General features: G+C 40.9%; 1 protein-coding gene across 1 annotated transcript; it reads right to left on the bottom strand.

The window, feature by feature from the left end:
* Positions 1–4,244: 4,244 nt before the first annotated feature.
* On the bottom strand, positions 4,245–5,026 carry LOC142438533 (serum amyloid P-component-like). The gene is made up of 2 exons (XM_075540791.1): positions 4,963–5,026; positions 4,245–4,852 (listed from the first exon to the last, which is right to left on the bottom strand). Exons 1-2 carry the CDS (start codon positions 5,024–5,026, stop codon positions 4,245–4,247), a joined length of 672 nt encoding a protein of 223 aa, XP_075396906.1.
* Between the last annotated feature and the right edge of the window lie 8,853 nt (positions 5,027–13,879).

Here is a 13,879-nt window from a genome sequence, read left to right as displayed (position 1 = left end):
GAGCCTGATGGAGCTACACTGATGCAGCCAGAGCCCTTGAGCTGGAGGAGCCATGTGGAGACCCATGCCACTGTTGAAATGCTTCTGCCGCCACTGGATCGACAAGACTTCCCACCCACTGGCCTGTGATCTTCTTGTATTTGGTATCATTGCTTGTGTTTTGTGACTCTGAAGAGGAATTTACAGACTGGTACTGGACATATGGGTTAATATAGGACTTATGAACTTGATCTGGACTGGCCTGGTTTGTTTTCTTACTGTACAATTATTTTTTATATAAGATACTTTCTGATACAAATATGAATGTTTCTGGGTTTGTTTCTCTAGTCTACCTGTACTAAAACATTATGGTACCTTGGGATGGAGCTCTAGAGAAACAAATCCTCAAGATGTAGAGCAGATGTTTTTTTGACCACTGCCTCATGGTAAATTTTTCTTCTCTGGCTAACCAGATGTCAGATGTGACCATGCAGTTTACCATGTTGTTTTCTATAAAGAATATGGGAAGTTAAAACTTTGACTATTTTGTTTGGTTGTTGTCTTTGGTTATGCCTTTTTGAAATAGTGGAAATGAATGTTGTTAATATATATTTTAGGCTCAGGGATAGAAATCCCCTCTTGAATTTCTCAGAGACCAGGCTGCCTACTGACAATGGCTGACAGATAGTCAAAATGGCTGACAGAAAGCCTGGCTCTGGCTAGATGCTGTCAGAGACCTAATCCTATTTTTGGTATCAATAGAATAGTTTAGATAAGGATTGAGCTAAGATAGATAAGGATTGAACTTGATTGTGTTAAGAATTGAGTTTAGTATCTAATTCTACTTTGCTTATACTGCTTTTTTCTGCTTTGTTATTGATATAATGATTGATGGAAATGATTATTGGTAAGTATGAAAATAGAGAGCATGAAATCCCACTTATCTTCAGCCATTAAAATTGGATCATTAAATGGGTCCTGGCCTGGGATGTTTTCTTACTGTAAAATTACTCTTTGTATAAAGTTCTTTCCTATACATCTATGAGTGTCTATGAATGTGTTTCTTTAGTCTACCTAGACTAACACACTTGCCAAAGATGAAATTTAAATGTTCTTAAAGAAGCACATTGAATAAAACACAATAATCATTACAATTGTTAACAAAGGCAAGCAAGGTATGAGGTGGGAGAGTCACGTTTTCCTATTTCTAGGGTACAGTGGTCTCATGTAAATTTGAATTATATGTCACATATTGGTTTACAGGTTTGTCCTTAAGAGATGGCCCTTTTTGGTTCTTGGTACTTTCAAAGTTAGTTTTATTGAGATATAATTAACATGTCATACAATTCAGTAGTTCCATCATATCTAGAAGGGTTGAGTGATTGTCACCACAATCAACCTTGGAACCTGTTCTTTCTTCTTGTCCTCATTGATGGTGACTTCCTCCACCTGCCTGTTCCATACCCTCAGGCAATCATTAAGCCTCATAAGTCCACCCACATCAGCTTTCCTGTACAGAAAAGCAGAGAAAGCAAAGGCAAACATAAAAAGAGGACCCAACAACAATGACCATATAAAACAGAAAAAACCCTCAATCTCAGAGAAAATTAACATTTCAGAATAAATTAAAATGTATTCAAAAAGAGATCTAATGACTAATTACTATGGTTAAAATCCACTTTACAAGGCTCTTTCTCTGCTATTAGGGCTGTTCACATTCCTAGTTTATGGAAAGTGAGGAGTCATCAAGGATTCAAATCTGTGTCGGAACCCCCCAAATGGATTTTACGTTTCCACTCACATCTGTAGCATTCCTCAAAACAGTGTTTAGAATTTAAGCAATGACACCATTCCTTCATCCTTGGACTTAGGTGTGATCCAAGGATTGGACTGTGTGATCCAAGGTGACTATTTTAGTCAATAGTAAAACACTGTTCGCATAAGAATTTATATATATTTAGGACTTCATATTAGACTCCAATATTATGAATTGTCAACTTGTATATCTTCAAAATGTGGGGTGCCTGGACACTAGTTATACAAGCCATCAGACCTTGAGATGTACCACTTTCATTACCATTTATGAAATCAGAGCCATGCCTGGCAGACTAACGCACATCATAAAAAAAACAGTGGACTTGGGCTTCAAAAGAACAAATTCATGTTGGTTTTGGGCCACCAATTGCTGGACAACCTCAAAACAATTCATTGAGACTACTAAAAGTCCAATAACAACCTAGTCCCTAACTTTGGAATAGTGATTGCCTGCTTCTTCTCCTACTAGTGCATTTCAACTTAAGGTTCAAGGGAGCATTTCCGTTTCTTAGTTCTGCTACAAGGGGGCTTAAGATAAAGTCCAGTTTCCTTAATGGACTTTCCTTCTTGTATAGTCTATGGAGAGTATTTTATATCTTGAAAGAGCAGAATCTAATGACCCACTTGCCTGGGTTATCAAAAGCTGATTAGAAACTAGGTCAAAGTGTTCAGTTAGGAACATCATATTGGCCATATTTTCCCCTTGAAGTCTCTAGAAGTTATGTTAAGTGTTTTTCTCAATGATGGGATGCCACACCCAGCTTACCCACCATCAGAAGTGTAATTACTTCCTCAGATACACACAAGTTCCCCCCTTATGTTGATATGATTTCCCAGTAAGAATCACTAATTACTTTCATAGGATTGCCTGCTGATTTGGGATGGCTATAGAACACTGTTAGGTGGCAGGAATTAATTGATCTTCTCCTTCTCCCCTCAACATGGGGAAACTGACATCATGTGGAGTGATGCCACCTCTCGGGGTTATTTTGAAGATGTTCTAAAAGGAGAGTGATATATAGTTTGAGAACTAGGTAGGCACATGATCTTGTTGCTTGGGAGACCAGAACCTGCCTTTTTTCTTGGTTTTTATGCTTAATGTGATGGGCTCATATAATATTTGTTGTTTTGTGACTGACTAACTTCACTCAGCATAAGGGTTTCCAAACCCACTATATCCTGGGGCATTTAATGGTTTTATTACTGTTTTTTTTTTTTTAAGGATGCAGAGTATTCCACTGTGGGTCTGTAACAGAGTTTCTGTATCCATTGTCCAACTGATGGTCATTTGGGTTGTATAGTGAACTGTGCTGCAATGAACACGGAAGAGTGTATATCTGTTTGTTTTCTGTCTTTTACTTCTTTGGGGTTCAGACCTAGCAGAGGTATTACTGGGTTGGGAGCATCCAGGGCTGTATTCTTTTTAATATGGGTATACTGTGTGTGGTATGAAGGAGCCTTGCTGGTGTAATGGGTTACACATTGAGCTGCTAACCACTAGGCCAACAATTTGAAGCAGATCCATGGGAGAAAGACAAGGCTTTCTACTCCCATAAAGATTTAACATCTCAGGAACACAAAGGTGTCAGTCTTGCCCTGTCCTAGAGAGACTTGATGAGTCAGATTCTGCTCAATGACAGTGAATTTGTTCAAGTTCTTTTTGTGTGTGTGGTAAGTAGGACCTGGAATGATCTGCCTAGAATGGACTAGGGGCTGATTTTTGTTGACATCATCTAGAGAAGTGATGAAGAAAATATCCTCTTTTTAAGAAGGGGGGTTGGGGTAAGGTGGGCGCCAGAAGCCTGCTGTGATCTAATCTAATTTGGACTTTGAATTTCCAAAAATGAGAGAAAATAAATTTCTATTTTCTAAAACAATTTTATTGATGTGGTTCTGCTATCGCAGAAGCTCTAGGTAACTTAGACCATGCTGTCTGGTCTTGTGCCATCTTCTCAATTGTTGGAATACTCAAATCCAGTATTGCGACCACTCTGTGTTCTGATGCCTTCCAGCTTCGGGGTTCATCTTGTAGTACTCTATCAGACAAGATTTTATGACGAGCCATAAGGTTTTATTGACTAATTCCCTAGAGTCTATTAAAATCACACTGAATCTGTCCACCATGACTGACTCTATTGTTACTTGAAATAGTGGAGGAATACAGTGCAACACAAAAGCAACTCACAAGCCACCACAGGTTGACAAAATGATGACAGACATTGTGACCCTATATTTCCACAACCTGATTTTTCTGAATAATAAAACAATCATTACCAAATAAAAATGTTTTGAACTGTGATAAGCAATAAATAATTGCAAATGACATAATACAATATTTTATTTATTATACAAACATACAGACAGGAAATTCAAAGAAGATAAAGATACAAATATAGAATCTGGTAACCAGTTGCTTTGGATAGATCCCTTAGGCCACAATCACACTCTTGTTATTTCCAGTCCATGGGCTTGATGATGACATATCCATTAATCTCATAATTGAGATTCTCCCAGTTCAGGATACTAGGAGTGGTGGGAACGCCATTATATGTAGAGTGGATCTCTTCTCTACTCAGTATAGAATCCCACATGTACAAATCCCCGATCTCTCCTACAAAGGACTGTTTCTTGCTAAATCCACCCCCATAGGAGTCCTGTTCTTGCCCCAGGATAATTTTTGGGCTAGCCCCCACAGAGTATCCCTTCTTCAGACCCTTCTTCACTGCGGGTTTCCCATTGACCCAGAGCTGGGCGATGCCCGAAGCAGACTCCCAGCTGGCACAGATGTGCACCGGGACAGGGAAATCCTCAAGCACATTAAACCTGGCTTCAGTTTGTCCAATGTATAGATGATACACTCCAGTTCTTCCTTTAAAAATTAATAGTTCATTATCCTTGTCCTTTGTGCTATAGGAGAAGAGGCTGTAGGGTCGTGAGAGATCACTGTAGGCTCGAAGACACAAGGTAAAATTCTCCAGAGGTTCATCCAGATGGGTGATCAAGCTCACATGGTCCCTAGATGATTCTCGAGGGAAAACAAACACCTGCCCACTCAGGTCTGTGAAGGGAAATGGGGGGTGGTGATATGAAATCAAGGGAGAAAAAAATCACAAATTGAACCACTTTTCTCATCCCATACTCCCTGAACAGCCTCTGGGACCTCCTTACCTGTCTGAGCAAAGGCTCCTGTGAGAGTGATGAGGAGGGAGACCCAGAGCAGTAGCTTGTCCATATGCTTGGCTTGGGATTGTTGCAACGACACTGGTGATGAGGACAGGGGCAGCAAATGGCACTGTGGCTGTGTCCACCTGGCTTCTGATTCGGTTATGTAGGCTTTTCATTCTCCAGACCTCCGCTTTCCACAGTTTGTATGCACATTTGGGTGAGGGTGGGGATGAAGAGCACCAATAAAAATGAAGGATTGTCCTGACCTGCTCCTTGGTGCCAGAAATCAGAGCTGCCAAAGGACAAACAGTGGGAAAGGCCCCAGGCTGGGAAATCAATGGGAGTTACTTATTAGACACCAGTGACTGCCAGAATTCCAACTCCTTTGACTCAGACTCTAGTGCTGGGGGCAAATGAAATGTCAGGGAAGAGAGTGGTTCTAGAGTGCAGGATTATCGATGGCAAGAGGTGTCCACGGAGCTGTTAAGAAGAGCTGACTTCACTCGCCAGGGTCTGACTGTCTAATGAGCATGTGCTCTGCCAGGAACACCTTACACAGGGAGAATCTCCCTTACTCGAGCCTCTCTCCTGGGGTGCAGGCGCAAATATTTACATTCAGTTAGCGTTTCTGAGACTAGTTTTCTGTCGGAAGAACATCCTTAGATTCCGATTTATGCTGGAACTACTGAACATGCTTTGATTATTTTACTATTATAATGCCCAGGCTTTGCTACAGGAAAAGACGGAACTGGGGCACACATGTCCTCTATGCCAGGTGCTCAGTGTTGTGTACTTAGTGTCATATTCTATTCCTTGACTCCCTTTTCTCAGATCTTCTCATTTCACATTATGACGTGTTTTTTCCTGGTGCCCTGACGAATCCTGGAGACGTCTCCTTAGGTGCTGGCATCTTGTTCACTTATCTTCTCTGCTTCTTTGGATCCCTGGCTATTGAATATGAATTTATAGCCATGTCTATTGATGACCAAATGAATTTCTCAGACTCATATTTATTTAATTATCCCCAGGCTCTAAACTAAGTTCTGGGGGTTCATGGTAATTTGCGGGGTTCCTGCTCCTCCACTGAGAATAGTGTGCTTCAGTAGCCAGCCTTCAAAACTGCTTTGCCTTTAAGATATTAAATAGAAGCTCCCCTCTCGGGTCACTTTCTTCCCTCTGCTCCCATTTCCTAAATTCTATGTACTTTTAAGCATCTCCTCCGAATGCCCACTCTCTTGATCATTTCCTTTCCTGTCAATTTATTCCAGGTCTCATGGGCAGCCTTTTCAGTGACACAATAGCTGCCACCAAGAATTCCCATCAATGTTTATTCATTGCAGCATTTTTCACAAGAGCCAAAATGTCGAAACATCAGCTATTCCTATCAAAGGATGAATGGATAAACAGAACGTGGTATATACACATAATGGAATATTACTCAGCCAAACAAGAAAAAATATGGTACATGCCATAGCATGGGTGTTCTTCAAAAACATTATGTTGAGTGAAATACGTCAATTGTGAATGGGGGAAGACAATATTATCTCACTTATATGAAAAAATAAGCATAACAGAAATTATTAGTGGTTGCCAAAGGTTGATATGGGCCTTGGTGGTGCTCTGGGTTAGTTCTTGGTCTACTAACCACGTGAGAGGCATTTCAAACTAACCATCGGCTCTTTGAGAAAAAGATGAGGTTACCTGCTCCTTGTAAAAATTGATCGTACACTGGTACAGATAGGAACTGTAAACACAGGGAATCTAGGGTGCATGATACCTTCAGGGCCAGCGGTGTGAGTGGCGATACTGGGAAGGTAGAGGGAGAGTGGGTTTGGAAAGAGCGGACCGATTACAAGAATCTACATGTGACCTTCTCCCTGGGTGGACAACAGAAAAGTGGGTGAAGGGAGACGTTGGACGGGGCAAGATATGACAAAAATAATAATTTATAAATTATCAAGGGCTCATAAGGGAGGGGGGAGCAGGGAGGGAAGGGGGAAATGTGGACCTGATACTGGGGGCTTTAGTGGAGAACAAATGTTTTGAGAATGATGAAGGCAATGAATGTACAGATGTGCTTCACGCAATTGATGTATGTATGGATTGTGATAAGAGTTGTATGAGCCTCTAATAAAATGATTAAAAAATTGATCGTCTTGGAAAACTCATAAATCCTTACTATGAGTTGGAATTGACTGGATGACAGTGATTTGATTTAGTTTTGGTACCAAGATTGAAGGAAGGAGAAAGAAGGAGTATTTGCTTAAGAGGAACTGATTTTCTTAAAGGCTTGTAATATCGATAATGGGTATGCAACTGCAAGAATATAATCATTGTCACTAAAATATACATAATCAAATTATTGAGTGGGAAAATCTTTGGTTGTATAATTTTAACCCCCACTAAACAAACAACTTATGGAGCACTGTCTGGTACATACGAAGGGTTACCCCTTTAAAAAGCTGGAATTGCCCTCGGCAGATTAGACCTTTAGAATAAACATTTTTTCTCACTAGGCAAGCATCGAGCAACTCACTCTGAGTTAGTGCACCCAATGGTGTTGCCTGGGAAAGTTCTATCTGGTCACAGTGAATTCTTTAGTGAAAACAGTTTCACTCAAATCGTGTGTGTGTGTGTGTGTGTGTGTGTGTGTGTGTGTGTGTGTGTGTGAGTGATGGCTGATTTAGGAGAATAGCATGCAGCTGTGAAATTTTATTTCGTGCTCAGGAAAATGTTGCAGAAACTGTTGTGATGTTGAATACAGCTTACAAGGACAGTGCTATGGGGAAAGCTCAAGTGTACAAGTGGGTTTCTCATTTTATAAAAAGGTGAAATGTCTATTGACTTTAAGTCTCATTCTGGACATCTGTCAACTTCCTGATCAGATAAAAATGTTGACTCAGTGCATTTGGAGTCGTTTTTCGAGATCATACTGTTAAACTTTCTATTTAGAGGGTCTGGACAGATTGTGTAATAGTGTGTCACAAAAAGGTCTGATTTGTGGCATATGGGGGACTGGTTTTGCCACCACAACAATGCACCTGCTCATGCAGCCATGTCAGTGCACCAGTTTTTGGCAAAAAACCAACATGCCTCTCTTGCTCCACCCACCTTATTCACCTGACCTCACTCCAGGCAACTTTGTGTTTCCTGGAATGAAGAGGAACATGAAAGGAGAGAGATTTGAGGACATAGAAGAGGTGAAGTAAAGAACGAGGGAGGTGCTGTCAGCCATCCAAACAGATGAGTTTGAAAAATATTTCCAAGAATGGCATCACAGTTTTGACAAATGTATTAAATGCTAAGGAGAGTACTTTGAAGGTGATAAAGTTGTTTTGTAAAAAAATTTAAATACATATCTTTGAAAAAAAATCTTTGTTTTTTTGGGGGGTATCCCCTCATAGTAATCATTCCATAAAGGGATGTGTTTATGATGATGATTTAGAAGTCTTTTATGACATTAATATCTTTAAAATGTTATGAAGTGTTATAGATATTCGTGTATTTATTGAATAGTCTGCGCATGGAAAATTCTGGGAAGAAGAGTTTCAGGAGTAATTATATTTCAGTCACATATTTTATCTAGCCATTTTAATGCACATAAAATGGAGCCTGGTATATAATTTTAAATTATAAGATTTCAAAATGGGGAGGACTTTTTATATAAAACAGTTAAATAGCAATAAAAAGTAGAATACAGCTGAGTAATAGGATCAGGCAATGAGAGAAGTAGGAGCCGGGAGGTAAGTTTTACTGGGAACCCAGGTCCTCTAATTCCCTTTCCCAGATGTTAATTAATGAGGGCCATAAAATTCACAGAACACAAGGTTCACTGACTGTTTCGATTTTCATCATAAATCAATACATTAACACTCTATTAATAACCACCAAAACATGCAGCGCAGATCAGAGACTCTTCCAATGAGAGCGAGGGCGTGAACTGGATGGGGCTCCACACTAAGGTCCACATAAGGAGCACTCTGGGATGGAGTCACCAGGAGAGGTTGCAGGTAAGGATGTTTATGTTGTTGGGGTCAAAGGCCAGGGTTTATAGCTGAACATTAAACAGGGACAAGTTCAACCTTGTTGGAAGGTAGGGTTCAAAGTAGAGTGGGGAAAAGGTATGGAGCATAGGAGACCTGATTCCGTGGTTTGTTTCCTTGTCTGAAATATGTTTTCCAGGACTTGGTGCTACTGGAATCATTGAAGAGAGACCTGAGGATTATTTTTCCCCATTCTGAAAAAGGAGGCTCTGACTTCAGAATATAGGAACATCCAGGGTCTTCAGAATATAGGAACATCCAGGAACATCCAGGAACATTCTGAAAAAGGAGGCTCTGACTTCAGAATATAGGAACATCCAGGGAGTTTCCCAGGGGAGCTAACCTCTCCTGCTGCTGCAAGGTTCTTGCCTGCCTCCCTGCGCATGACCATTCAGAGGAGCGATCACGATGGCTTCTGCTTGGGCGCCTCTGAAAGGAGTGGAAGTTGGGGCAATGAAAGATGACAATACACTGGATAGGTTTAGCGAGACCTCTGTGTGCCAGACAGAGCTGTCCTCGTTACATTAGTTGAAATACAATAAAGTCTACTTCAGGAGAGGATACAGACATGGAATTGGCATCACTCAAAAGAAGGTCTGACAAGCTCAGAGCCGGAGAAAGGCGGAGGTAGGAGATGCAGCTGAAGATTTTTTGTAGGATCAAAGAATGTCTTAAAGACTCCTTCCAAGACTTTTAGGTGATTAATGAGCTAGAATAACTACTGGGGAAAATTGTATAGGAAGAAAATGAAGTAGAACAGAGGGTAAGACAGGATTTTGGTGCTAATTAACAATTCATTGTCATACATTCTGTTAGCAGTAAAGAAATTCAAGAGCATTGATTTGTAATAGATGAAAGACAATGGAAATATGAAGAGTAGCTGATTGTCACACCTTGTGGGTGGTGGTATAAAATTAAAGATACATGATCGTAGGCTGATGGAAAGGTCTTATGGAAAAGGAAGAACAGACGAAGATGAGATTATATATGTATTTATATGTATATATATACACACACGGAATATGGAACAAAATTAGATTTAGCTAAAATTTCTGATTGCGTTTGAATTGGAAAAATACAGAGTCACTGGTGCATAGAAAACAATTAGAGAGGCAGTTAATGTGGAGAAAGTAGAGGGTGGAAGATCATCTGGGTTTCCCAAATGCTAAATTTGAAATGATAGTGTGACCTATACCTCGAAAAGGCCAGTGGAGAATTTGAAATATGTGAGTGCCACTTGGGATTAGATATATAGGTTTCAGAGGAATCAACATATAAATGATGATGAAACAAAAATGGATGATCTCTTCCAGTGGAGGAGAAATGAGAGAAAAGGTCAGGAAGCCACACACTGGCTTGAGGAAACATTCAAATTCATGCGCTTGGTTAGGAAGAGAAGTGTCAGGAAAGGAGACAAACAAAAGTCTGGCAGACAGGAAGGTGGTGTGTGCCGTGCCATGGCGACCCGGTGAGAGGCAGTTTCCAGAAAGCAGCGTGCAGTGGCTTTAGGCGCATCAGAGAAATCTCAGTAGAAGGGTAGCTTTAGCAATAAAAACTTCACGAGTGACCTTTGAAAGAGCACTTTCGGTAAAGTGAGTGTGGCAGAAGCCAGGTTTCAGAGGATGATGGAGGGAGAAAGAGGAAGAATCTGTTTTTTAAGGTTCACTAATTTTGACAAGGGGGAAAAATGGAGAGAAACAGGATTCTCTATGCATGACCCAGTGCATATTTCCCACACAGATAACAGACTCGTTTTGGTGTCTCTGTTTCCTGCCCTACAACATTATACTCAACAGTGGAGACAAATCAGTGTCCACCTGAGATTATGACTGACCTTTCTACCAAAGGCACTATTTCAAGGTGTATATACCAGGCTCCAGGCTGAAGGCAGTTTTCTCCCTTTTCCTATCAAATTCTGGCATCACTTCCAGTTGACCTATCACTCTGCAGACCCTGCTGATAGACAAGAGTCTTTCACTGACCCAAGGTTGCTGTTCCTAATTGCAGGCTTCATTTACCAAATAAAATCCCTCACTAAGCTTCTCATCTCTTCTGGATTCAGTCACTTAGCTAAACCAAATTTATCTGACTTCACTTATCCAAACTGAAATCCCATTTCTGAACTCACCATTCAGCAGAAATTATTTTCTAGGGTGCTAATAAGAGGTGCCACACAGTCCCTCCTGACTCAGAGTGACCCTGTGTCCAACAGAATGAAACACTGCCCAGTCCTACACCATCCTCACAGTGGTTTTCATTTGAGCCCATCTTTGCAGCCACTGTGTCAATCCATCTTTTTAAAACATTGAATTAGGGGCTCATACAACTCTTATCCCAATCCACACATATACATACATCAATTGTATAAAGCACATCCGTACATTCTTTGCCCTAATCATTCTCAAAGCATTTGCTCTGCACTTAAGCCCTTTGCATCAGGTCTCCTTTTTTCCCCTCCCTCCCCGCTCCCCCCTCCCTCATGAGCCCTTGATAATTTATAGATTATTATTTTGTCATATCTTGCCCTATCCGGCATCTCCCTTTGCCCTCTTTTCTGTTGTCCGTCCACCAGGGAGGAGGTCACATGTAGATCCTTGTAATCGGTTCCCACTTTCCAACCCACTCTCCCTCTACTCTCCCAGTATCACCCCTCACACCCCTGGTCCTGAAGGCATCATCCACCCTGGATTCCCTGTGCCTCCAGCTCCTATATGTACCAGTGTACAACCTCGGCTCTATCCAGATTTGCAAGGTAGAATTCAGATCATGGTAGTTGGGGGGGGGGGAGGGAAAAGCATTTAGGAACTGGAGGAAAGCTGTATTCTTCATCGGTGCTACATTGCACCCTGACTCACTCATATCCTCCCCTAGACCCCTCTGTGAGGGGATCTCCAGTACCCGACAAATGGCCTTTGGATCTCAACTCTGCACTTCCCCCTTCATTCACTATGGTAAGATTTTTTTTTGATGATGCCTTAAACATGATCCCTTTGACACCTCGTGATCGCACAGGCTGGTGTGCTTCTTCCATGTGGGCTTTGTTGCTTCTGAGCTAGATGGCGGCTTGTTCACCTTCAAGCCTTTAAGAACCCAGACACTACCTCTTTCGATAGCCGGGCACCTTCAACTTTCTTTTTTTTTAAGATTTTCTTTTCTTTTCTCATTTTCACTGATATTCTAAATTACCAATCAGGATGATTTTTTCCCAAGGGCAGATACTGTATACAGTATACAGGTTTTCAGCATTTTTCATGCAGTTTTTTTGTGTGGTAAAATTAGGTGCCTCGGCTGATACTCGAGTATACACAGTATCTTCTGATAACGTGTCCAAAGTAAGTGAGATGAAATCTCACCATCCTTATTTTTAAGGACTGTTCTGACTCTTCACTTTTCCTGAGACGGTTTTGTCCATTCTTCTGGAAGTTCATGATATAGCCTATATTCTTAACCAATACCTTATTCCTTGTCGAACTTTTGAATGCATATTCGAAGGGGTGCTGGAAAATATTATGGCTTGGTTCAATCACACTTTAGTCCTCAAAGTAGTTTCTTTCTATTTTAACAGAAAATGACTTTAAAGACATAATTTTCAGCAGATTTTCTCAATGCAATAGGTAAGTTGATTCCTTGACGTGCTTCTTCCTTTGGGAGTTGATTGCGGATTCCAGTAAAGTGAAATCTTTGGCAAGTTCAACCTTTTCTGTATTCATCATGAGGTTGTTTGTTGGTTCATTTTTTCAAAATCATTTTATTGGGATCTTACAACTCTTATAACATTCCATACATTAATTGTATCAAGAGTATTTGTACATATGTTGCCATCATCGTTTCCAAAACATTTTCTAGTTGAGCCCTTGGTATAATCTCCTCTTTACCCCCCTCCCTCCACCACCCCTCCCACCCTTGTGCATCCTTGATCAATTATATATTGCTATTGTTATTTCGTATCTTACACTGTCCATTGTCTCCCTTCACCCACATTTCTGTTATCCATCCCCTTCGGGATGGTGGTGTGGTTATATATCCAATCTTGAGGTGAATTCTCCCTTTCTCACCCTTCACCCTCCCTGACATCCTCTTTCCCTCATGATAACACTACTACCATTACTGTTCCTTCAGGGTTTATCTGTCCTGAATTCAATGTGTGGAGGGCTCTTATCTGTACCAATGTGTGTTCTTCGGTCTAGCCAGATTTGTTAGAACTGGGTCGTGGTATTGTGGGGGAGGAAGTGTTTTGGAATGATGTGTGATTTGGTGGTGCTATACTGCATCTTGATTGAATTACCCCTTCCTTATACCACTTCTCTGGGGGGATATGCGATTGCGTATCTACAGATGGGCTTTGGGTCTCCACTCCAAGTCCCCTCTTTCGCATCAATCTAGTTGTTTGTTTTGGATCTTTTGATATCTGAGGCCTGATCCCGTCGACAACTCATGATCACACAGGCTGGTGCTTCTTTCATGTGGAGCTATTTGCTTCTCTTTAAGACCCCAGATGTTATATCTTTTGATAGCTGGGCATCATCCACTCTCTTTGAGAATGTCTGTTGTCTTTATGTTGAGGAGTAATCCATACAGAAGACATCTCCATCAGTAAGTCCTTCAAGTCCTCTTCACTCTCAACAAAGAAGTTTGTGCTCATGGGGAACCTGTTCATAAATCTAGATGCAGTCATTTAAACAGAACAATGGAATATTGCATGGTTCAAAACTGGGGAATATGTGTGTCAGGGCTGGATCTTTTCACTGTACTTACTTAACCTGTATGTTCAGTATATAATCCAAGAGGCTGGACTAGATAAAGAGCAGAGTATCAAGATTGGAGGACGGCTCATTAACCTCCAATTAACGACACAACAACCTCCAATTCCATGACGT

The sequence above is a fragment of the Tenrec ecaudatus genome, chromosome 1 (genome assembly GCF_050624435.1).
Source record: "Tenrec ecaudatus isolate mTenEca1 chromosome 1, mTenEca1.hap1, whole genome shotgun sequence".
NCBI classification, from domain to species: Eukaryota; Metazoa; Chordata; class Mammalia; order Afrosoricida; family Tenrecidae; genus Tenrec; species Tenrec ecaudatus.
This window is presented reverse-complemented; position numbering and strand designations above follow the sequence as displayed.

Coding starts and splice junctions, on each gene's coding strand:
- LOC142438533 (XM_075540791.1), bottom strand. CDS start 5,026: ATGGACAAGCTACTGCTCTGGGTCTCCCTCCTCATCACTCTCACAGGA. Junction 4,853..4,962: donor AGGAGCCTTTGCTCAGACAG/GTAAGGAGGTCC, acceptor TTCCCTTCACAG/ACCTGAGTGGGCAGGTGTTT.